The sequence below is a fragment of the Lates calcarifer genome, linkage group LG21 (assembly GCF_001640805.2).
Source record: "Lates calcarifer isolate ASB-BC8 linkage group LG21, TLL_Latcal_v3, whole genome shotgun sequence".
Lineage (NCBI taxonomy): Eukaryota > Metazoa > Chordata > Actinopteri > Centropomidae > Lates > Lates calcarifer.
Window position 1 is genome coordinate 26,236,990 of NC_066853.1, and position 26,231 is coordinate 26,263,220.

At 39.9% G+C, this 26,231-nt stretch overlaps 1 protein-coding gene across 5 annotated transcripts in view; it reads right to left on the reverse strand.

Annotated features, from left to right (window-relative positions):
- Positions 1–1,311: 1,311 nt before the first annotated feature.
- tpst1 (tyrosylprotein sulfotransferase 1) overlaps positions 1,312–26,231 on the reverse strand; it is a 42,359-nt gene continuing 17,439 nt past the window's right edge. For 2 of the 5 annotated variants that reach the window (XM_018701364.2, XM_018701373.2), the window contains 4 exons: positions 17,573–17,771; positions 4,271–4,321; positions 3,619–3,687; positions 1,312–1,778 (listed from right to left, as the gene is read on the reverse strand). In XM_018701364.2, coding sequence (XP_018556880.1) covers positions 3,652–3,687; positions 4,271–4,321; positions 17,573–17,771 — 286 coding nt within the window. In that variant the 3' untranslated portion in view covers positions 1,312–1,778; positions 3,619–3,651. The remainder of the gene's footprint in view (positions 1,779–3,618; positions 3,688–4,270; positions 4,322–17,572; positions 17,772–26,231) is intronic. The other 3 variants (XM_018701382.2, XM_018701398.1, XM_018701392.2) reach the window with 3 other exon arrangements.

A 26,231-nucleotide genomic window follows, 5' to 3' on the forward strand; every position in this document is an offset into this window, starting at 1 on the left:
TAAAGGTAAAATGATGATGCTGTCAAAGTATCATATCAGTTAACCTCATGCAAAGTGCAGTAAACAGTATTCAGTATTTCCTATGAAATCAGGGTTCTGTGGGGGTCTGACCATCTACTGCAGGACTCCTTGTTGTTGTTGTCTCTGAGGACAGTTCTCTATGATGCTGACTGTGTGTTTGGACTCATTGTCCTGCTGCAGAGTTAATCAGACACCTCCCTGATGCTACTGAAGGATAAGAGTCAGGACATCTGAAGTGCCAAAAACTTTTGCACAGTACTGTCTATATTCCTTCTAATTGTCCTTCTAAAGGACTTGAACAGACGGTGGGAGACGAAGGTTTAAAGCTCCTCTAAACAATATTTTCATACTAACAATAAATCAAATGACTGTGTGTGATGTGAAGGCAGACACTTGTGGTTAAATGAATTAACACCTGATCGCAGTTTTACTCAGTTCTGTGGAGTTTTTTAGCATCGTTCAGCTCTGTTTTGGTTTTGCAGCACATGCTGACTGCTCTCATTAACGTCACATCAAGAGCAATATTTACCTGTTTTTAGCAAAGCAAACTCTAAAAGCCACAACCTGCACAAACCCCAGCTGGTAGACTAAAAACAGACCTTAAGAGGAGTGTGTATTGAACTGAAATGCTGATGGAAGTGAATTCTAATGTCGCTCTCTGTTTAGTGAATGTGTAAATAGGCATCTGTGTTCCCTTTATCAGCTTTAAACTCAAAATCATTTTGATATATTCATATAAGGTTTTCATTTGAAAAAAATTCCTGACAATTCATGAAACTGGTCAAATTTTCTTTCTCAACTCAACTCAGAATCTGGAATTATCTTAAAGTCCTGAGCTTGTCAGCTACAGATTTAACACAGAAATCATGTGTTACAAGCCACGAGCATGGAGATTGAACAGCGTGGGTTTTTACCAGACTGGGAATGAAAAGGAAATACAGGTTGAATTATGGGAAATTTAGAACTCTGTGTTTATGGATATCTTGGCCAGATACAGGGGACATGCATTATCTGCCCTGACACCTTAAATCTACTTGTACTATAGTGGAGTAATCCTACCTGTCTCCAGGTTTCCTCTGTCACTTTGCTTGGGTCCATTTGATTAAACACATCTTCATTTAGGAATATGGACTACTGAGGTTGAAGGGTGAGTTTTTTTACCTTAAATTTTGTGTTCAGTTTCATTGTTGAGTTAAAAGTTGAGCGTCCTTTACATCCTCAGTTATATTTGGTTGAATGTTGCCACGTTTCTCTTCCTCAAAAAGAAAAAAGAATCAGACTAACACCAGGTTAAAAAAAAGCAGTATTTATCACGGTCGATACTTCAAACTGGTCAGTACCCATGACATTGCACAATACAAAGGCATGAAAAAAAAACATTAAACATTAAAATAGGTATTGCATTTTCCAAAAGCTAATTTTCCATTCATAAATACTTCTTGTGATTTCAGGTCACTGCAGTTTGTTACGACAGGATCACAAAGTTTTTTTCTAAATAGCCAGAGATCATTTCTAAAAATCAATGAGCGTGATGTGACACCAAAAATAACAATCAGCAGACATTCTGTGGTTGTGAGAACCAGTATTATTTTTTTGTACAGTACAACATTGAAGGCCAAGAGTTCTCCATAGGCAAAGATCTGTAGAGGAGACGGTCTGACTATGGTCATGTGACCTCTGAAACGTGCTGAGATCCAACAGATGGTGAGATGGCTGAGACGTCCATGATTTTCTGCTCTACTGCACCAAGTCCTGTACTGAAACGGAGAATATGATGTTAGTAAATATCAAAGCAAAGCTGTGACTCAGTTTCATGACTCAGTCAGAGACACCACTCTGCAGGGTAACATACACAGTCCTTGTTTCTTGGGTTTGTTAATGTTTTTCTCATAGCATTAGATGATCAGTGGACTGGCTTTCACTAACTATCTATTTAAAACACATTACAGATCTCAGCTATAATATTATGAAGTTAGCCATAATGCAAATGCTTTCTCACATTAGCAGAAAATGTTCAAAACCGTAACAGCAGAGACAATGAATATATATGTTCATTATTGCAACTTGTCATGTAAAGGTTTCTTAATACACATAATAGTGCCAGTCAATGAATGAAATAAAAAATAAATCAAAGTCAGTAAAATTCTTCAGTGGCTAACTTTTGAGAAACTGTGAACAAGAGGATGAATGTGCATTAAGCCCCAACAGTTTCGTTATATCACCAATGTTGCAACATCTCTTAAATTCAAATTAAAATGTATTATTTTTAAGACATAACATGAAACCTACTTCTAGGCGTGCCAAAAATGATCAAATGTCTCAGTACCTCAGCTTGTGGAAGGTCATCTAAGTGCAACTAAGTGCAACATGAAATGGACACTCAGAGCAGGGGTCCATGAAAAACGTCAGAGCAGGTGGTGTACATACACCGATCAGCCATAACATTAAAACCACTGACAGCTGAAGTGAATAACACTGATCATCTTGTTACAATACAATGTTCTGCTGAGGAACCATGGGTCCTCTATTCATCTGGATGTGACTGGATGACACGTACCACCCATCTAAACATTGTTTTAGACCAAGCCCCCCCCCCATGACAACAATACTCCCCAATGTCAGGGGCCTCCCCCAGAAGGACAGTGCTCCCACCACACCACGAAAACTGCTGTCTAAAGGAACACGACAAAGAGCCCAAGGTGTTGACCTGGCCTCCAGACTCCCCAGATCCCAATCTGATCCAGCATCTGTGGGATGATCCAGAACAAGTCAGATCCATGGAGGTCCCATCCCACAAACTATAGGACCCAAAGGATCTGCTGCCAATGTCCCACTACAGGAGATCTTCAGAGATCCCATGTGCAAACCCCAACAGGTCAGAGCTGTTTTGCCAGTATGAGGGGGACCTATGCAATATTAGGAAGGTCCCACAGGCACTGAATCAGATTGAAACCCAGGTCAACAGCTTTGGCTCTTTGTCATGTTTCTGGAGACATTTCTGAGCAGGTTTTGTGGTGTGGTGGGAACATTATCCTGCTGGAGGAGGCCCCTGACATTAGGGAGTGTTGCTGCTATTGGAGGGGTGTTTACTTGGTTTGTGACAATATTTAGGTGGGTGGTACGTAACAAAGTAACGTTCAAATGAATGTCAGGACCAAAGGTTCCTCAGCAGAACATTGTTATAACCAGATGATCGATGTTATTCACTTCATCCACCAGTAAACATAATGTTATGGCTGACCAGTGTATATATTAAAGGGAGCACTTGAAGTGTATCTGAAAAGCTGGTGATACAATAAACTCATAGAAGCTCAGTGTGAATTCATCCTCTCTGCCTCTGTCACCTGAATCTAAGCTGCATTCACCAAAGCAGACAGGATGCTGTATGTTGAACTCTGTACACTGTTGGGTTTTCACAAACAAGTGGATGAAGAAATGACCTCTAATAACAACATACATTAACATAATAATGACTCAGTCAATAACGACTTAATGAGATGTTTAAAGTTCTGTGTGATATATGAGTTCAGTCCATCAGCCCAAACTTCCATTAGCCTGTATGTTTGTTATGTGAATTTGACTAATGTCCAGTAGTACCTGTGTGTTGAGGCGGTGGCTCTCCCTCTGATCCTAACTGGGGTTGGGTCTCTCTGCAGACTTCTGGATCTATGTGGAGGGACAGATGGCAGATGTTACAGTATCAGCTCTCAGGAAGACAGAAACTGCCTGATGAGGAAACAATGCAACTTGGACCACCAAGAAGACTCCCAGGCAGCTGACTCACTGACTTTAACATATTTATCTTCTTCTCCCCTCACTGAATGAACAAAGACATTGATAATGTTAATAAAGATGCATTATTAGCAAATAAAAGGCAGACGCACTCTTCAGTGTGTTTCTAAAAAATGAAGAAAACAGATGTATATGCATCTAAGTACCAGTAGAGGGCAGAAGTGCTCCACAGCCAACATCAACCAAGAGACAAAAAGACAACATAAAGAGAGTTACAAAGTAACCACTAAAGACCAAAAACATGAAGACAATCATGAAGCTGAGACTAGAAAACAACAGGCTGCATTAGATGATGAGAAAATAAAGGCAAAAACAAGAGATGAACTGTGAGTAGATGGAAATCTGTAACGTGATCTTCAACTGAGCTACAGATGGTTTCGTTTAAATCAGACACTAAAATAAGCTGAATTTGGGAAAAAAAGAAAAGGCTCAACAACAGGCAGAAATGTTACTGTACCTGTGATTGTTCTTTAAGGAAATCTGGTAGCTGAAATTCACCTTTAAAGACCTGAGAAAACAAAGGACCAGGTTTAGAACTCCATAAATTCACTGAATCTGCATGAGTTCATCATCTAGAATACCATGGTGAAGATTTACTGGATTTACGTTTTCAACAGATCACTTGTAAATGAGATAAAAGCATCATTCTACATGTCAAATAGCATGGTTATCAGAGCTTGAAATCCAAGCTGAGCTGAGAGGTTCTATTGTGACACTGTCATGGGAGGTGAACATCTGCAACCTAAAAGGTGGAGGCTGCTGGGTGCAAGCCAGGAACTTCACACTCTGCTCCTGGGGTCATATAGTTTCCCCCAGAGGGGCTGACATAAGATCAGTCTGAGAGGTGAAAAGAGGCCGTGACAGAGAGCTGGCAGGAGGCTGACTGAGTGGTTGGAAAAGGTCACATCAGAGAGAGGGGGAGTGAGGGTCAGTATCCCATAGGATATACCCAGGTGTACTGTGATTCAACATGAATGGAATTTACTTCTGTGTGTTGGAAGAAGCTTTCTAAGAAAAGACTAACTGGCTCTCCCTTTCTGGCTGACCTCTGTCACTAAACTGACACAGAAACGTATTCTTTCTGAAGCAGAGTTATTATTAACGTGTCTTATTTCCACAGAAACTTAACCATATCTGTACAGGAAGTCGCCTCCCACATGTTGAGTGAAAACAACGCTGTAGCAGAAATTTGTTTTGCAAGCCACAGATGAAGAATGTGGAGGAAAGGTTTGGCTATGAGAAACAGCAGTGTGATGATGGAGAGAAGCTGAATATCAGAGGAATTTACCAGAGAAAGACGAGACAGGACACGGGAGGAGAGAGCAGCAGTGATATGTGTGAGTAACTGCAATACTACCACAGGGGGCAGCAGTGAGGCTGTTATTTGTTTGTTTATTTGTCAGCAGGATTACACAAAAAGTACTCAACTGATTTACAACCAACTGGGTGGAGGCTTGAGGCATGAGCCAGGGAGGTACCTATTAAATCATGGTAGAGATCCTATTAAAGGGGCGGGAATGACAAATGAATCATTTACATAATCAGACTACTTCTTTTATCCTTGTATTTTTCTGTAAGGTGAACTAGACAGATGTGTATAGGATTGTATGGCCTTAGCAGAGGTATGAACTCTTTTCTACAGTGACTGAGCTCATCATCATTACATTACAGTGATAAGATATTGTATATCTGAGCACATCACACACATGTTCTTGTAGTTGTTATTGTTCATGAGTCACATGTCTGTAAACTACCAATGGTGGCTGTAGCTTTATTTCAGCATTGTTCAAGTCCATGGGTGCTTTAAAGGTAGAGTGCGTCATCATGGAGAAAGACTGTTGATGTTCCAACTCAGCAGCAAAACAAACACACCCCTCCCTTCAGCGCTCCCTCACAAGCTCCGCCCCCCCACAGATGCTCATTCCCATGGAAACAACACTAACAACTGGCTGAGGAGGAAAATGGCGGTATCAAGTGCAACAGCTTTTTCACCGCTGAAGCAAAACAAATGTAATATAAAACATCATCAAAAGAACGACATGAACACAAACACTGCATCCACAACATAACAGGGTAAAAATTAGCAGAGTTAGAGTTTAGACTGATTTTACAGAACTGTAGTGACTGATGACAGACCTGCCTTCACCTGGCAAGTCAAAATACATGTTGTTTCTGTCTTCTGCCTCAACACGTGACTCATCTTGCTGAGATGTCTAGCTTAAAGCAAAGGAAACCATCATCAGTGAAGCCACTGCCCGCATTTACCAGCAGATGCAAATGGAGGCCAATTAAAAAACAGTAATTCAGTAAAAACAGGTATAGATTTGCTGCTTAGTTTAGTTCTGTTGTTTCTGTTTTCATACTACTGTTGCTGCTTTGACTTGCTTTCTGTCATCACCAACCTCAACTACAGCCAAAAGATCCCCAACATCAAAGATAGTCACAGGAAAACTGTGGATGTAGTCACAACACAGGGTCAAAGGTCAACTGAAAATGTACTTATTTTAATCTCAAAAAGCTGGACAAAAATAAATATTTCATTTTCATTGTTTTTCATAAACACTAGGTTTCTATAATAGAGCTAATAGATGACACTTATCAAGTATGAGTTACTGTAATGAGGTAATCGATGAAAAACTTGATTTGAACCTGTACTGGGTCAAAAGTCCTGTGCTCTCCTTCTGGGCTCCAGTGGTTAAAACTTCCCCAAAACACAAAACTCATTCTTTAATCACCCTGCGTGCCTTCATGCATGCTTGCGTGTTCGGCTGAAGTCGATGTAGGGCCAGAAACTGAACGTAATCTAAAATGATTTCCAACATCAGAGACAGAGAGGCGAGCGTATGTTTCTGATTTCCTCTTAGGTGCCATTTTGCAGCTTTCTTCAGCATACAGAGGCTCCAGGCCAGGCTGCTCCGAGCCTGTCCAAATCCTCTGCTCAGACACAAAAGGCAGAGCAAACAAAGGAGAGGTGGAGCACAATGCCCTATGGTTGTACACTGGGTCACACACTCTGGGCAATACATCCAAGTGGTGTATAATTAAGAAACGTACAGAGGAGGCTGGGCTGTCTCCTCTGCTGCAGATCAATCTGTCCTTCAGACAGAAAACAGACAGAGATGGAGAGCTGCCTCTGGGAATGGCCAGGCATCACATCTGCATGATGGGAAACTGCAGTAACATGAAGCCAGCCTGTTCTTGTCCAACAGACTCTGTCCTCAACCTCTAATACCTCTGAAAGATCTGTTCAAACACTCATGAGAGGAGGAATATTCATATGACGGGAGATTTACTGCTTCCTCCACTGAGACAGATGAAACAAGCCTGATGACAGGGACCCCTGACAACCAAATACAGGACTCAGCTCTGAATCAGCTGACTGACTGAAATGCTGCATACCTAACCCTGTTTTATTAACATGCTGTGGTGAGAGGTGTGCACTCTGTTCTTTGAAGTTAACAAGGTTTGTTGTAATAGTAATTAAGGTGACTCAACACAGCTACACTAATGAGTTTGGTCTTTGATAAAGATGTCGTTTGTGTTTTCTTCTTTTTCTGATATTTATCAGTTATTAATTGCAGCCAATCGTCACATGTGAGCAGCTTGAACCAGAGTCTTTGTTTTTTGCTTGATACATTATTGATTCATTATCAAAATTGTTGTCACAAAATTTATTTTCTGTCTTTCTACGATTCAATTCATCTTCTTATCTTTGTAGCACTACTCATGTATGACTTACATCTTAGGTTTGCCTCTTTTTACTCCTTAAAACACCTACAACTCCAAACTGCACCACAGTATTCCAGGCAACGTGCAATGAAATGAGGCATTTTTACCTACAAGCACAGAAAATACTCCAACCCTAACCAAAATCATTGAGGTACAAGGATAAAACATTCTCAAGCCGACTCTGCAGGTGAGCAGAAACCATGAAAGGCTGCCACAGCATGCCTCAGCAGAGCCAGGCAGAGCCCAGTTAGGGAGGGACCAGCACGGTCAGGTCAGCCAAGGTGCCTGCTGGTACGAGCAGCAGGTCAGTCCGGTGTGGTAGTGCCAAACTAAACCCTGCAGTGGTTCAGCCTCAGTATTATGGCTGGAGCTCTCTGTGACTAAGCCCCTGGTCCCAGGGGGTTAAACGTGGTAACAGCCCAGTGCATTTGAAAAGCTGCCAGTGTCAAGCCACAGTCGGCAGGGGAGAATGTTTCAGCTGCATACTTGTTGACTTCCACCCTCTCTGAATGGAAACTTTCCAGGGATATTGTTACCTCAAACAAAATGCTTGTATCTCGACTGCACACACTGAAGCTGTTCAGCAGACTCTCTCCACTCTCTGCCTGTGTAAGAAGGGGGTTAACATTTCAGCACTTTGGTTTCTTTTTTCCAAACCAAACAAAAAATATTTTGTAGTAAGGTACCAAAGTAAGGTACCAGAGTAAGGTACCAAAAAAGTATTATTTGGTATTAATACTGCGCTGGTACTGACATTTTTCAAACAACAGTGAACCCTAATTAGGTGTTGATAACTGGACTGACAAGACAGGACCTTTAGGTGATCTACAGGCAGCCATCAATACACTACACTACTTCTTTGCATGCTTAAAGGTGTGTCACACTTAAGTTGGGTCATCCAAGTATGTCTAAATGCAAAACTGCTTATACTTGTTCTGGACAGCCACTCACAAGCTCGGATACCACTGCTTCCCCAGTGTGTCTGACTGTGTGATGTGGACTGTGGCAAGTTCCACAAGGTCCCAAAAACAATCCTAAGTCATGAATAAGATATCTGGACATTATAAAAGACAAATCTCTACTGTTACTAAAACAAACAAAGTCATCTCAAGTCTTGATCTGAGCTAAAAGAGTAAGATGCATCGATCAGTAAACATTTCATGGGAAGTCCTCATTAATAAATCTTTAGCCACTGTCTTCTTTCCATGCTCGTCTAGCCAAAGGTTTCACAAACATCACTCTCTGAGCGCCATGATGGCCGGGCTCTGACGATGACCCTGAATCAATATGATATGATTAGCCTGTACATCATTAACTGTCTTCACATCAGTATGAGGAAAAGGTCATACTGGTAAGGTCCAGCCACAGACCAAAAGTACAACACACTGAATGGGGAAGTCTAAAGACATTCATTCCTCATCTCTCCACTCACTCATATTATTATTATTGTTACTGCAGAGAAACTGAGAACTTATTGATTCCAATATCCATTTCTCACCAGGGATCAGAGCAACTGCAAAGTCACTTAAAAGATATTGACTGTGGCTTCAAGAGCCAGGCCCGACAAGCTTAATTTACAGCCAGCTGGAACGATCTCTGCTGACCAACAGTCAGAGGTGAACCCTGGACAAAGAGCAGGGGTCCAGGTGTTCTGGGTTCAGTCAAAGGAATTCTCCTGCTACAGTCAGAACAACAAAGTAGAGAAAATTCTTAATAAATTTCATTTGAAAATAACCAAAATCAAGCCCTGGCCCATAGCTAGGGTTAAATGATCATAACTTTTATATATCAAAATTGCAATTTGAAAGAATGCCATTTTCAAATCAACCAAGTGTATAAAAAAATTCTGGGAAGCTTTGTGGGTTAAATCTACACAGAGGTTTTTGGGGCAAAATGTATCGACTCTGTTAACTGCTTTGACCACAGGGCTGACACTGCTTAGAAGGATAAATCCAGTATCTTCACTCAGTAAACACCACTGAGATAAAGCTGCTCTCAACAGGTCAAGCTCATCCACATCATTTTCTCTGTCTCCCCAATATAAACATTCTGTTCGACGACTGCTTCCAAACTATTTCTCTACTGAGCAGCCTGATCCAGGCTGCATACTCTGTGGTGAAATCAGGCCTGAAGAAGAGATGAGACCGAGGGTAAATATTTGGATGGGGCTGGGTGAAAATTCAAGACAGCAGAGAGAGCATTTCCACATGTGGCTTCATCATACAGTGGTTAGCAGAAGGCTGTTTGTCAAATGTCTTATGCAATAAAACACAGAATTTGTGGTGTTTGGTGGGGGGGGGTTTGAATATATTGAATACAAACTGAACTCTGGTGATCCCCAGCATTCAGAGAAGAATAATATCTTGAGCTTAAGTAATTTAGAAGTAGAATTCATTCACATAAAAAATGTTTAAATGTGTAGATTAAGAAAACATTGCCATCTTTTTTCCTTTTCTTTTTCTTTGTACAGCAGATAACAGTGGTACATAAAGCTGGATATCAATTCAACTTTTTTCAAACAATACCTGAATTAGTACAGATATCCAAACAATACCTTGTCTAATACCAATACTTAATACAAAACAAACCAGACTTGTTGAAAAATAGAGACTTGTCACATTAACTCTATTGAAAAAAAAAGTTAACCTTATAAGTGAAACCCTTTCTTTAATCAGTACACTGATGAGTTTTGCTCCTACAGTCTTACTATCTTATGGTGGCCCAGATTGACTAATGTTAAACCATGTGACAGACATTATTGAGTCAGTTCACGGTCTTCATGACTCTTCTTTGACTGCATTATGTTGACACTGTAAACCCTTTTACACAAAAATCACGACATGATGGGACGAGACAGGACATGTAACAAAGCAGCCTCTATGTCAGTCGCTGTCTATTCTGCCGTGCCGGCTCTCCTTTCTACACTGACATCAATCTGGCTGAGATTACTTCTGCTACCGGGCTAAAGGTGAGATAACAATGCCCCCCATTCCACTTTTTATACAGAACAGCAAACAACCCTTTTAAAAGGGACTACTGTTTCTGTTTTTACCATTATCCTTATGTAGGCTAACTTGAAGATCCATTCTCAACATTTCTTGTTTCCAGCAGCAGCTGTTTAACCCATTAAGACCAAATAGAACATATGCATCCCTTTAAAATTGGGAGCTACGGCGAGTACGTCTGTTGACATCTTCAGTGACATGATGATGATGGCATACGCTGACTGTGTACACTGAATTAACTGTGATTTAGTTATATAGTTGTAGTTACAGCACCGCCGCTTTGTCTTATTGAAAAAATGGTTGGGAGCGACAAACACATTTGGCACATTTTTCATGATTTTATCTGCTTCAGAGGCTGAGAGATGAAGTTTTTCATACAATGCTTGGGTTTTAGAATGCTTTTTTACAGGATGCCTTCGGTCTTAATTGGTTAAAGCAAAATAATCTGATAAATGTGCTAAGCACCAAACAGATGCCATGCAAAGTGACTTGCAGGTAAACAGATTGGAGCATTTAGCTGCGTGACTACTGACAAACCATTGACAAAAGCAAAGCCAACAGAAAAATCATTATTAAAGACACATTTCAGTCAATACTGAGGTTCAGGACACCACCCTGGAAATAAAATGCTCATAAAGACAAACACCAGACAAACTGCAGGCACCGCTATGCTGAACTAGATTACAAAGATCTGAGAATGTTGTCCTTCAGCATTCTAACATGTATAAGCAAACTGACCACAGGGCCCTCTGTGAAACTTTCTGTTCACCTGGATCTGGCTAGTAGGAGGTCCTCCTCTGTATGCAGGAACTCCAGCCCAGGAGGGAGGGAGAGGGCAAGCAAACAATAGTATAAACCCTGCAACTGGGTTTGATGCAGGGGAATCACACTAATAACCTACAGATGTACAAAATCTGAATAAATGTGCTTGAACACGCACATGCTGTCAAGAAGACAAGGGCTATTGAGAAGAACGTGTTAACTATTTCAGAGAGCAGAGGCAGAAGAGGAACCAGCACACACAGACATGGATACTGTCTCCAAAATATGTAAACAGGACCACAGGCACATTTGAAAAGCATTAACATGCAACAACATGGTGATAACAGCTGGAACAGCATGACCATTTGATATCTGACCAGCACACTGACATATGGCAGCCTTGATAGAAAAGTGGTTACAGTGTGTAGATTCAGCTTTAAAGGAATAGTCCAACATTTGGTGAAAGGTGCCTCTTTGTACTCATCTTACAATGAGACATTGTGGTTTTAGGAGCAGCTGACTTAAATACAATGGAACTATTGGTCACCAGCAGTTGTCTGCTATGACTGTAAGCAGGATATCAAAAGTCCTGCAGCCAGATGCAAAAAAACTATATAGATCCTAAAGTTCTCTGTGTACACACAAAGATGTATTTGTCTTTTTTTGTCAGATTTACTGAGTTGTGCTTTCAGATGGGTCTGTTCAGAACTCAAATATTGTGACACTGGGCACAAGTGCATAAGTTTTGGGTACGTCCTCAGTCACTAGTTTTCATATCAGTGCTTCTGTCTTCTTCACTAGTCTGAGAGAAAGAACCGCAAAGTACTGGCATAGTTTCCTCAATTGTATTGGCGTGGCAAGGTTTTGCAGCAACAGCAGAGCAGATATTGTTGCTCTAGACAACAGTATCTTTGCATGGTCTGTAGTATGCGTGAGGTGCACACATTCCCGCTGCATGCTCTGTTTTTGAACATTAGTCTATGTGTGGGAAATGGCATTGTTGTTCATGCATCTGGCCTGGTGATTACTCCTCTGTAAACACATGCCAGGTGACTCTTCCATGTAAGCCAAGAAAAACCACATCTTTGTATAACACTTTTCAATGAGGCAATTCAAAATACTTCACACAGACACAAGATACAAAAGAAACATGAGAGAATCTGAAAATATAAATAGGATTTCAGACATGTAAAGTAAAGCAGAAGATAAATGTAATATTAAGCATATCATTGTAAGACAGTTCTGGAGTTTGGACAGTTTAGCTTTGCTAGGCTAAACATCCCCATGTCCTAGCACTGTACTGGATGCACAGAGATGAAACAGATATTCTTATTTGATTCTGGGTTTGTCGACAAACAAGCCAAGTAAAGATCTGCTGGCTAACCAGTAAAAACATCTTTTTCCATTGTCTTAGAATAAGCTCAAATAGTTTTGCAAATTAACTGTGGACTTCTATTCAATAAAATGACATTTGATCAATGTCGTTTCAGCGAGGACAATTTTAGCAACCCAAAACATCAAAGGCAAACATGAGGTTGATGATGAATGAAATATAATTAAATCCTATTCTTCAGGACGCTGTGTTGACGCTGTTGGCTTTTAAAGTAGATTTAGCTATATCATAACAACTTCCTTCTTCTTCAAAGGTTAAATCTTATGAAGAGCATAGGAATAGGTATTTTGCAACTCTGCCATCTTGTCTGTAGTTTCCATCTCTGTTTGTGGTCAGACACATTCTTCCATTGAATTTCCCTCTCCCCTCACATCCTACACCAAATTTTTTCCACTCAAGTCATAACAGTCTTGACAACATGATGAAGTGCACCAAATTCATTCTTTACATGCATCCTCGTTCCCCCCTTTTTGTTGCCTTTAAAAAATGGAAAAGAGATCCAAATGCTTCAGAGAAGTAATTGACTAAAACACCAAACGAGGTTAAAGACAAATCCAGCAAGCACAGCATAGCTCTCAACTTTTTTAGAGAAAATCAAACCACACAACCAATAAGCAACATTTAGTGTAAAACCATCACTTGAAGATATCTAACAGTCAAACTCACATCATCCAAATTATAATAGAACTTAAATAAAAACACATATGATGACATTCTGATGTGGCTGATGGTCTTTTATACTGTAATCTGCTCAAATGCCTGTATTCTGCTACACCCTCAGTCTGCCTTGGCTATTTAGGTTTCACTGAGTGTGCAGATTCTTGCTCCTGGGTGGTGTGTCATTCTGCTGACATACAAGTCACTGCTCTATGTGACCAGGGAGACACGTCCTGTTGGAATGGCAAACATCAGGAAAAAGTGTTGATGCTTTGCCGAAATACCACCGCTGCATGATAACAGGCTATAGTGGGAGGGGGTCTCCTGTTTGTGACACAGAGACACACACAACAAAACACACATGCTCAGACTTTCCACAAGAAGAACCCAGCTGCAGGGATATTTGCTTCCATTCAGACAGAAGAACATTAATGATGTCCAGCACTGATGTTGGATGATGGGGCCCAGCTCGCAGTTGGTGCAACAACTGAAGATTCATTCCTTGGTCATAGCTCAGTAATGGTAAATAAACCCTACTGCACTGTGAAGCATCTCTCCTGCTGGGCTGTTGACAGTATCGTTAGTCAGACAACAGAGCTGAGAATATCAGAGTGGCCAACAGAAAAGAGTCATCCTGCCCTGCCTCACACTGTGTCGCTCTGCCCTCTGTTTCCATCACTGTCTCTACTTCCATCATAGTTTTGTGGGACCGTAATTTCAAGACAAAAAAGGCCTAATATGAGCCTATACTTAAAGCAAAATTATTTTCTGCTCCTTATTTCTGTCAGCTAGCAAGTTATTTTAAACATTGGTTACTCAGTCTTATTCAGTTTTACTCAGTATTACAACTAGGGATGCTACCTGATGCTACCATTTGATGCATCAGTCAGGAAGATCCCCATTCGACTCACAAAATGTCAGTAAACAACTCATTGTACTTAATTTAGCTGCTTCACACTACACAAGCTGTAAACTTTACTGTAACTTAACCAAATTAGTGTTTAAATGACCGAACCACAAAACTAACTGTGATGCAGGTAGAGACATGATGAAAACAGAGGGCAGTGCAAAACAGTGTCAGCAGCCCAGCAGGAGAGACACTCCATGGCACAGTAGGATATCCTAACTGAGTTATGACCAAGATGCCAACTTAATGTCTGCAGTGTTTCTGCTTCATACATTTTGTCATGGTGGTCCATAATTTTAATAATTTTAATCTCTTCTGGAACTGCCTGAATTAAACTGAGCTGATCAATCGATCATCAATCGATTAAACAAAGAATGTCTGAAAGCTCCAAGTTCACTATCTTCATATTAAATATCTTTTACCTCTTTTAATGCCTCAGGGAACTTATTATAGTAATGGTACTGATGCTAAAAGAATCATTTTTTTACATTTCAGAATTTTTTTAGTTTCAAAAATTGTAGAGAATGTGGTGGCCACTCAGTTAATTGAGAACATGGAAGCCAATTGTGAAGTTTGAGTCTGGCTTTTCTCAAAACATAACACTGCTCTCTTGAGATTATTATTATTATTATTTATCATCTTTAAAATCAATAGTTTTATGAGATGATATGTCTGATGCTGCTGTCTTGAGTTACAAAGTTGTGCATCAGTGGTCTGTTCTTGGCCCTATTATATTCTCCTTGCTACCGTAGGCTTTCCATTCCTCTCTTAATTTGTCTTTTCATTTTTATGTTGATGACACTCCTTTGACTAAACTTCCTCAAATTAAATGAGGATAAAACAGAGGTATTGATTATTAGCCGTGAAAGTGCTCAAAAGACTGCAGCAGTCTCTGGGACCATTATCCTCTGAAGTAAAACTGTACTCTAAGAACTATCCTGGATTTCTCTCTTCACATGTTCAAACTTGTATCATGTTTTTTTCAGCTACAAAACATCTCAAAGATCAGACATATTTTACAGAAATGAATACATGCTTTTGTGTCCTCACAACTGGACTATTGTACTTCTTTATACTCCTGCCTTAGCTAACGAGGTGTAGCTCATGTGCACATGGTTCACAGGGCTGCAACCCGACTTCTACAGAGTGCAGGGAGCACATTACTCCTCTCCATTGGCTGCCAGTGGAATTTAGAATTCAGTATAAAATCTTGGTCATTATTTATCCATGCATGGTGGAGACCCTGAGTATGTTTGTCTATAGGAACTTGCCATCTCTCAGACCAGCTAACCAGTGCCTGCTTTGTAGCTAGGTGATTTATAGGACCACAAAACTCTGAAAGAGTTTACAGGTCACCATGCTGTTATCCTGTGTTTCTCTGTGTACAATGACACGGCTGGAAAAAAGAAAGAAAAGTGCAGTGACTCGACTCTCAGCCTTCATTTCAAATGTGCAGAGCAACCATTAATCAATTATTCATCACTACAGCTTAACTTCAAGGTAAACTTTATATTTGCTGGCTAACAGACCTGGCGTCTGGTAGCATTTCTCTCTGAAAAATAGTTCAGATTACTCAGATACACTTGCATGTTATGTCACAGGTTTGCCTTGAAAATCCTAGAAAGTATTCACAGTGAACTGTACTAGCCTCCATGGCTGCTGTGACAAGATGTTTCAGGAAAATACCCAGAAACCTGGAAAAGGTTCCAGGCTTGGACAGCAGTCCAACAGGGGAGAGGTCAAGCTTGAAAAAAAAAACATGCTGACAGACATTCTTCAGTCTGTAAAAAGAAACTACATTAAACTCCTAATCAAATTGTACACAACACTCAAAGGAACACTTCACCATTTTATTACCTTCCTTTCATCAGTGATGACTTCAATAAAGAACCATTTCAGTCTACCAGCGGTGGAGCAGCTACACGTCACCACAGGAGGAAACTTCAGAGTAATGGAAACTACAGCCAGTCTTCTCCACATTCCTCAGCTAATGTCTCCAGGGACAGTGAGCAATGACAAGTCATCTTTGTTCCAGTAATTTTTATCATTTACAGTCATGTACCAATGTGTAAGAGTGGTACCAACATGACTTATTGATGTTGCCACCTATTTTACTGATCATGGAGAAACTGGCTATCTAAACACCAGGGCAACCTTGAAACTCTGATTCCATATACATTTAGAGATAAAAATAGATCAGAGAATCGTGTCCTCTAGCTCAGACATGCAGTAGCAGAGCAAAGAGCAGAGCTGCAGAACACGTCACCTGATAGCTCAGCTTGAGAAAAAGAATTTAATAAAACATATTCTGCTCTAAGAATAGCAGATGCCTTACAAGATGATCACAAGACAATCCAGGAGATCCAGACATATTCAAGGCCTTATGAAATACAACATAGACGAAACAGACTAAACATGGCCTCTTTCTGGCTATGATTCCAGCTTTAATGGGGCATTGCAGTGGTTCAGTATACCACTTCCTGAAGTTGGAGGACTCACAAGAGATATATTGAAAAAAGAATGTTCAAAACCAAGAGAGGCCAAGCCATCCTGATTAGTAATCCCCAGTATCAGTCAGGCTCCAAATTAATGCATCCCACATTTCCCATAATCCTACTTGTACTGTTGCATCATTTCCTCCCTGCCTAGTAAACACCCACACCTTTATAACTACACTGCCAACTTGGAACACAAGCTGAGATAACTCTGATGAAGTTGCTATGACATCATCAGGGTTAACCACAGAGACATTTTACAACTATTTTCACAGGCTTAGAAATACTACTCATAACAAGTAATGTACAGTGACAAAAATCATCGGAATGCCCTGTTTCATAAAGGTTTTCACTTTCCAGACAGCCATTTCATCTATTTCAGCACAGCATGAAAATCATTTTGTGGAGAGCACAGTACTATGGTCTATTTGGTAGCCAGTCACAATCTGTCCAGGGTGTACCCCACCTCTCACCCAACGTCAACTGGGATAGCTCCACCCCCCCATGACCCTTGATGGATAAGCGGTATAAAGCCGTAGCCAGTCACCTCAACAAGTGTCTTTGTGCTGAGCTAAGCTAACCAACTGATGACTGCAGCTTCATATTTACTTGTAGTGGTATCAATGTTCTCAGCAAGAGAGCAAATAAGCATATTTCCCAAAATGTCAAAGTGTTACTTTGAAATATTCCTCAAAAAGACTTTGACTTCCGTCAGGATAAATTATTTAAGATTCTGGTGGTTTAAAACTCCAAAGAGAATGAAATTCTGAATAAATCTAGGAAAAAACTTGTCAGCCTGCTCAACACTCACCCTTCTGGTGTTGTCCAGGACTTTGGGGTCAGGTCGGCCATAGTTGGGAGGGTTGGCGTGGGGATCGTAGCCAAGCCTGGACAACATTGGGGCGATGACAGCCATGTCTCTCACCACATCTGCTGGGATCTTCCCCACCCACTTGGACAAGGCCTCCACATTGACAGGCTTGATAACCTGGTCTGTGGACCTCTCCACCCTAACAAGACAAAAAATGTTGGTTTTACTTGTGATCTTAAACAGAAGGTCACTTGATCAGTTGCAAGTTTTTCTTGGTTGCTAAAGCACATGCACCACATATCCCAGGTTTTAATCCCAAGTCGGTCAATTTAGCATCAAGTGGTAATACCTCTTCTAAATTATGTACTTGTTATGTTTGTGGCAAATGTTTTTATGTCATGGTAAAACACATAATTTCAATTAACAAATCACGGTGTGTTATAGACCCTCTTGATCTTGAATTATTAGTGTTAGCTAATGAGCAAAGAGACCCATTTGAGCCTTTTACTTACAACCAAATAAGACAGTTAACACACATTTAACACTGTTTAGAACTGGTAATCAGTGTAGTAAAGGCAAGGCAACTTTATTTGTGTAGCGCATTTCAACAACAAGACAATTCAAAGTGTTTTACATAAACCATAAAAGGGATCAAGACAAAATGTTAAACCAAAAGAAGACAAATTTAAAAAGCATTTAGATAGGAACCAAAAGAGTCAAATGGAAAATGAAAAATAAGAAATACAAGAGTAAAAGTTACAGTGCAGTGTAAGAGATTAGTGATTAGTAATTATTAATAAAAGGCAGTGGCAAACAGAAAAGTCTTCAGCCTTGTTTTTAAAAAAACTGAGAGCCGCACCATTGTTAGTCACAGGATTGCTTGCTCACCTTGGCCCACTTTACAAAAAAGTCCATCTCTCAGTTCTGTTCACTGTAAGCATCTAATTAGATGTAAATGGATGATGTGATATATGGAAGACTTACTGGCCTCCATCTCTCAGCAGGTCCTTGTTAAAAATGCTGAATAAATGTTTTCCTTCAGCTTAATTAGTCAGTTTAATCTCACTGACTATGTCAAAGTGGGAAGACTGTTAATAACTGTGTAAGGTCATCAAGTTTTCAGACAAAGCAGCAGAATCAATGTCATTTGCCAGAGACAATATCAAGCCCAATGTTTAGCTTTTAGGGAAAGTCAAGCTTCTTCTAATTAAAATGTCCAGTTGTAGCTAGAGTGAAGACAAACAATGCTCCACCCATCTTTTTCCTCCATTAGCCATGGAGGTTAGAACATTTTAAAAGAAATACACCATTACAGAGTACCAAGGTTAAATTATTTATTGTGTGAAATTAAATATTCAACAAGCAAGGGTACTGGAGCTGCTGGACCACAGCTTTTGTTTTCTGGAATGAGCAAAGCTACGCACCTCTGACCAGCAGAAGGATGTCAGATCTGTGAGGATGTAAATGACTGCACTCTTTACAATGATTAACTAGGACTAGGCGATTTGGCCAAAGTATTATCACAATATATTTTTCATATTGATCAATATCTGTAATTATTGATAAATACATTTAAGACCATTCAGTATGTTTGTTAGAGCTCAAAAATACACACAATGTGTTACGGTGGTTACACTGAATGTAAACACTGTGGGGCTCTGCAGGGCTGCTGGACTATATTTCACAAGTGGTGGCAAAGTGTGTTAAATTGCTCTCCTGCATTCTACATAAAGCTGAGGCAGCACTGTTTGTTAGAAATGTTTCTGTCCTGGGATTCAAACACTTTCATAAGCTTTTGAAACTTGAGTTTTCCATCGCTGTAACTGGCAGTGTACATTTGTCAGCTGTGTTAGTCTATTGCTGTGGCCCAACAGCATGATTATGCATTTAATGGCTGACCAAAATGCACAAACAGATACATTTATTAAAAATCTGTTTATCATTGTTATTTTGGGCAGTTTTTTAATAGTAATTGTTCTATCACCCAGCCCTGTTATCAGCATAAAAAACCAAGGGGTACACTGACAGCATCTTTTTAGCAGATACCATGTACCATGTTTAATGTAAACCTCTGAAACTGACTTAACAGCATCTCCTTCCAGTTTATTTACACTCTCTAAAACAGTTCCATGCTATTTCTTAACAGTCACAATTGCCTTATACTTCAGTTTGGTAATAGGTAAGGTAATATCTGACAGTCTTGGGTAATTACTGTTTTAATCCCAAGATGCTTTGCCAAAGCTCTGCCTTGTTACGTGTTTGCATGTAACAAGGTTTTAGGAATAGAAGGAAGAGTTCCCTCAACAAACAACTGACAATTATTGATCAATTAGCCAATTATTTCAGCCTAAAGTGACATCTTCAGATGACTCGAAAACCAAAAGACATTAGATTCATTAGCACAGAAGAAAAGATTCACATTTTTGAGGCTGGAATCACATCTTTGAACAAAAACAGAAAGATCTATTACAGATTTATTTATTTGGCTGTTTCAGACCACTTTTCCACAGGTAGACTGTGGCAAATTATATAGGCACTTATGTCTTCATAAGGTCCCACAGTTTATGGTGTATGTTCAAAACTAAGACAAAAACTTTACAGAACTGTAATATCTAAGTTCTAATCTAATGTAATTTTACTTAGGAACAGAGTATATGTGAATCAATTCCAAACCAATACAATCAGATGTAGTAGTTTACTCGAAGTAAACAGTTGCTGTATCATTGAAAGGTAATTTTCGTCTTCCTAATGGATCGACATTTGCACTGGGTCTTGCCTTAAATGTTTTATAGAAATCAACTGACAGTAGCATCTCCAGGTGAAAAAAGAAAATGGGTGCAAAATACAAAGCAAGGCTGAAATTCAGTTATAATAGAGCAGTTATTAGGCCAGTAAAGTGAGATTTACACATTATGTAAATCAGATGGCAGAATGACAATGACAATGCTTCTGAATCCATGTCGATACCCTAGACAGCCTGTAAGAAGAACATGTCATTCTTGCTGAAATAAAAGCCTCTTCTGATGTACTGAAACCAAACAGCCACTTCTTTTTATTCCCCTGGCTGCTGCTAGCTCTTTCAGGTTGCTCTCTCTTCCCACACTTGTCTATTTACCATCTGCAGTCCAGCTTCTCCATCCGTATGTTTCCTGTCTGACTCTATACCTCAATCTGACAATTCACTTTCCTCTAATCCATTTACTTTGCAATTGAATCTTTACACTGTACGGGTATAGTCTCCTGCATGATTAATAGAGTGAGCTGGTTTTATCATCTCAGGAGGATGGTGGAGATGGTTTCTGAGAGACGGGCCATGATCCAAATATCCACTCTGCAACAAATGGGTAGGGAATCACTTTAGGTAACTCCATCAAGACCCAAGAGGCTGCTAAGTGTTGACGTGGAACATAAACTGATAAAGACAAAGACTGAGTGTTGCAAATGCAGCTCAGCTTCACCATCATGTTAGATGCAGACAATCGTGAACCAGGGGTCACTTCTATGTGCACACACACAAACCTGCATAGCAACATATTTTTATACATGTTTGTAATGTGAATGTTTTGGGTTGTGTTTTCAAATCTGTTAAAGAAAATGTTCTGGGCATTTGCCCACTATGGGTCTCCTACAGGCTGTCCACTGGATTCCCTGTACCCTGATATGGTTGTGAGGCCTCCCCAGACTCCACTCACACTGATCATTCATCTTCTACCCGTCACCAAGTTTTAGCCTCCTTGATCCCTCTGCAGCTTGTCCTGGTTCCCCAGACAAGAGGAGGAGAGCCTGTACTACTGCTGAGGAGAGCTCTGCATTGTACTATAGCTGTTTGAGCTTTAGAGCCGCAATGTTGAGTTGCTTTTTCAATAAGAAAAATAAAGTATTTTAATAATCAATTACTAATTTAATTTTAAAGCAAAAATGTGAAACATTCTTCAGTTCCAGCTTGTCATTTGAGTGGATTTTCTCCATTTCCTAGTCTTGTCATGTGATAGGACATTCAGTATTTTTGGACTGAAGGTCAGACAAAGCAGCAATCTGATGACATGACCTTGTTTTCTAGCATTTAGGAGACAATTAATCAACAAAATAATCAGTAATCTACAATGAAATAATCATTAACTTCATCCATAGTTTAGTTAAAGACTAAAAGGAAGAGCATAATAGCTTCAAGTAAGAGCTTTTTAAGGTGCCAATCTAAAAGAAAATATGTGATATATTTATTATTTATTATAATTATTAATTATGGAAAAAATTAGAGAAATGGAAAATTGCAACAATAATTCAACATTAATCAGGAAAAGACATGACTTTAATTTACAGTACAGCCAACACATAGAACTAACATCATCTCGGTTACAATTTAAATTGCAACTATTCGAATTGAATAAATTGTACTTTCTCAGCTGTTCACCCCCAACAGTGTTTGAATGTTACTCTCCTCCAAACAGTTGTATGTAAGGCCAGATACAGATACTCAACAGAACAGTAAAATGAAGGAGACAATTCATGATTATAAACATCACATCTGTTTGTTTCCTGTCATCAGGTTTAAATCATTTGCAACTACACTGTGAACTCCTCGTCTTTAAATGTGAGGTGACAAACAATCTTTCCGCCCATCACATGACCACTTCCCTTCAGGCTGACGCTCTTTATGGCCTCTAGCTTGTCAATTATTCATTGCTGGGCCTCCTTTACCCAAGGTGGTGTTCTGTATCACCACCAGCTGATAAGAGAGAATCAGATAGAGACATCAAGATCACAAATAGGATAGAGAGTTATGGAGGAGGGATGGAATGGCTCTCTGTTCTGGGATAAGTAATGTAGCAAGTCTCTCAGCTAGGCAGGACCTCCACTAAATCAAAGCTAGATAATTGATGTTAATGCTAAGACAAGGTCCTGCCCTGGGGCCTGCTGCCCGCTGATTGAGATTTTCATGTGGATAGAGACCAAAAGCAGAGGGATAGTGGAGAGTGAGGAGTGCTGGTGGTTTCAGTGGGCATGAAGCATTTTCTGTCAGGTGTCATGGGGGCTGACTTTAATGCACTGAGGGCAAAGTACTTGAGAGGAGGTGGGGCAAAATGTTTATGATGCTAAAAGGTATTTGTGCTGCCTTGAAGGCTACTTGTGGGATGACCTCTTCTTACATCAAACTGTATCAGGACCCATTCAGGGAAGAGGTATGACGTTGGACTAAAGCCTATAATAATGAGTAAAAACTACTGTAGAACACAAAGTGAATGTCTAAAATACTACATTACACACTCATGAAGTAGAGATACTTCTGTGTACACAAGTTCTATCTTAGAGGAGCCTAAGACTTGCCATCAGTGAGTCCTGGCACCAAAGAAACAAACATTTTACAGAAAAAAGTTCACTGGTTAGAAAAACATCTGACCAATAAGAGCTTTTTCACCTAGATTAAAAATGGGTCATCTTCCTGTGCCAGAACCAAGCTAGTGTTACATTAGATTGTTCTGAATCTGCTTACAGAAAAAACATGGCAACTGGTTTAATTTCTTTGATGGACATAATATTTTGACATACTGTGCAATGGAGGCCGGAGAATTTACAGATTACATTCAGGCTGAAGACTGCGTTTGCATATTTCATTGATGATGTTAGACATGCAGAACAAAGCACTGTCTCCATGCCTATCTTCAGCTTAGCCCAGAAAGCTCTGGTTAAGGTCCCCATTCATTAATATTTGATGGGAATCAATTTGTGGAGGGGTGACATGTGCACTAGATGACCAAGATCTGCATCTGGAGCCCAAAGAGCTCTATCACTCTCCCTCTCTGTGTAGACATTCAGTCTGTTTTGGCCCACATTTGTTTTAACTACTTCAAGTGTTGTAACATTCTATAGTTGTGGTAGGAAAAGATGTTAAACACACAAGCCCTGCTTTATGAAAACATGACCAATGAAGAAGATTTTCCACTGTCTAGACACAAGTGATGATAAAAGAGGGTAATGAGAGACAAAGACAGTGAGGATTTACTGAGAACCTCAAGGGTCCTTACTACTGAGTTATAGTGGTCCAGTGTTGTCGCAGCATGGCTAAAGAGTACTTGAGAGTCTCCATGGCATCTCTGCTTAACCAACAAAACACTTCACAGCATCCTAAGGTGAGCTTTTGAATTTTGCAGGTTGGCTTAAAGGACTAGTGTTGTAGTTACAAAAGATGAGTGGATTCTTGATGTTTATTTTACTTAGTAGTACTCTTTTATGGATTAAAGCGAAAACTAAAAACTGAACATTTTCATGGCAAAGAAACTGTTAGTAACTGTTAATTAGAAAAGTTCATGCTTGTGGGCATTTTATTGGGTGTGTTCTGAGTACAAACATCACAAGTTGCTGATTTTTTTTTTTTTTTTTTTTTTTTTTTAACTGTAAAACTACTCTACTGTACTTTAAGAAGCCTCATGCACACCTGTCATGCACTGAATGCTAAGTTAAATTTCTTGTCAAACATATCAAGTTATGATTGGTACAAGTTGTGATTAGCCAGGAGCAGAATGTTTCTGTAGACAGTGTGAGTTGGCCTGTGACAAGAAAGAAGACTCAAAAACTAAATTAATCTCAAATACAGTTGTGAAAAGAGATGAAATCAGAGCCAACAATGCTCAGTCTCTTTACTAGACTTGTGGTATCCCTGGACTTGTGGATATGGGTGTGTGGCCAAAAACTTGTCAGAGCGAAATAAGGAGTTGCAGTGTAAGTTTAGCCTATGTTGAAACAGAGTGATTTTATCTAGCTGGGTGGTTCAGGCTGCTCGAGTAGATCCTATGTACAGGAGATGCTTTTACAACTTTTAAAACTTTACACAGTGCTGTCTATTCCACATCAGACCTTGCAAAACTGAGCCACTTTGTTCATCAGATTATTTCCTCTCATGGTCAAACACATGAAAGTCATAGAACACAAGAAGGAAAACTGATGAAACACATATCAGTTAGAGATTTTCAACCAGAGGAAGGAAATCCACCCTCACTATTTACTATAGAGGGAGTGGGATGAGTTCATGAAGTGTGCAGAAAAGGCAAAAGGCATCAAGAGAAAAAACAGCTCAACATATGCTAAGCTTTTTAATAAAAACCATGAGTGTTCTCATATGCAGACAATAACAAAGTGTGGCTTAAATCATCTCCAGAGGCTATGGAGTGTGCTCTGGTTCTACGTGGCAGGAAGAGGGTGGTAGCAGTTGGGGCAGACTGAGCTGAGGAATGGGGTTGCACCCCTTCAGCGTTTCCTCAACAACTTCCAGAGGCCAACCCTCCAAATCACTGAAACCAAAACAACTCTGACACCAGGCAGGGCCATTATGAAAACCTTCTTACAGTAGTGAAAACATAAGCTCATGCGTTTTAAGTCACTAATGAGTAGGTTCCTCACTGTGTTCAGCAGCAGGATGTTTAATTTCCAAATGAAATGTAATGATGGAAAGTCTGGAGGCTTTCTCCCTCTCCTCTGAACACATAGGAAGGATATGTTTCAAGGTCAGAGGTGCATGCTTTTCAAGGCCTACAGGAACTGAGATTATATAGAAAGTGATTCTTTACTACAACTTGACACACTGCTTACCCACATGTCATTTCTCTTCAGGTTAATAGCCGATCCATACTTTCTCTCCCCTCCAGGCTAAGTAGTTAAAAGCTAAGTAGACATGAACATGTCTGAGCTCATTTTCTATTGCACTGGGAATGTAATATATGGTAGGCCCCGCTAACCATGTGGAGCCTGTGAGCCTGGCAGAATCACAACTTCTTACGGCAGCAGATAGTTATTTGACCACCACCGCAATGAGCTATTCAATTAATCTGAAGCAATAAGGGAAGCATCTCATAAAAGCAAAGCCTCTAAGAAGTTGCTACCTGATTATCACAGTCAAAATGAATACATTACTGCAGTGCAAACAGTAGCACAATTTTAGCCCCAAATTTGTTATTTCGGACTGATTTTACAATGCATGATCAGTTGTTACTGGATGTGCAGTTCATAGACAGTCAAGACAACCGATTAATTAGCTGCATAATAACAACCTGGCTATTAAACAATGGATTTCTGGTATGGTAGGAATTCTGGTCTGCTATCTGCAGTATGAGCAGCTGCTGTCAAACAAATCTGTTATAAGTTGTGGTGAGCTTGTTTTACATGTATTTTACATACTATGGCCAAAACAGTAGTCCTAAGACTGGTGTGATACACACATGTATAACTGAACTTTGCTGGAGGACAGACTGTCTGCATCTTCAGCCATAGTGTGCTGCCATATGTGAGTCTTTTTTTTTTTCATCAAAAAAATGTAACCTCTGTATGTTTTTGTCACTACTGAGGACGCAGCCATCTTGTGTGAATAAACTTATTTGGAATAGTCACTGGAAAAAACTAAGCAGGAGCCCTGTGGTTACGTTCTGCGCGGGCTCCAAATCGTGGCCGGTCGATTGACCCTGTGCAGTGTTGAGCAGAGAAATCACAGGTTCTGACAAAGCAGAAAGGTCAATTCAAATGTGCAGTGCAAGTTAATACAGCATACAAGACCAATAACATGGCACAGTGTCTGTCCAGCTCTAGTTATCACAGACATAGCAGACAGCTTCCAGAAACTACGTTCCAACCATTCAAAATGCCAACGAAACTCAAAATGAATCACAGCATG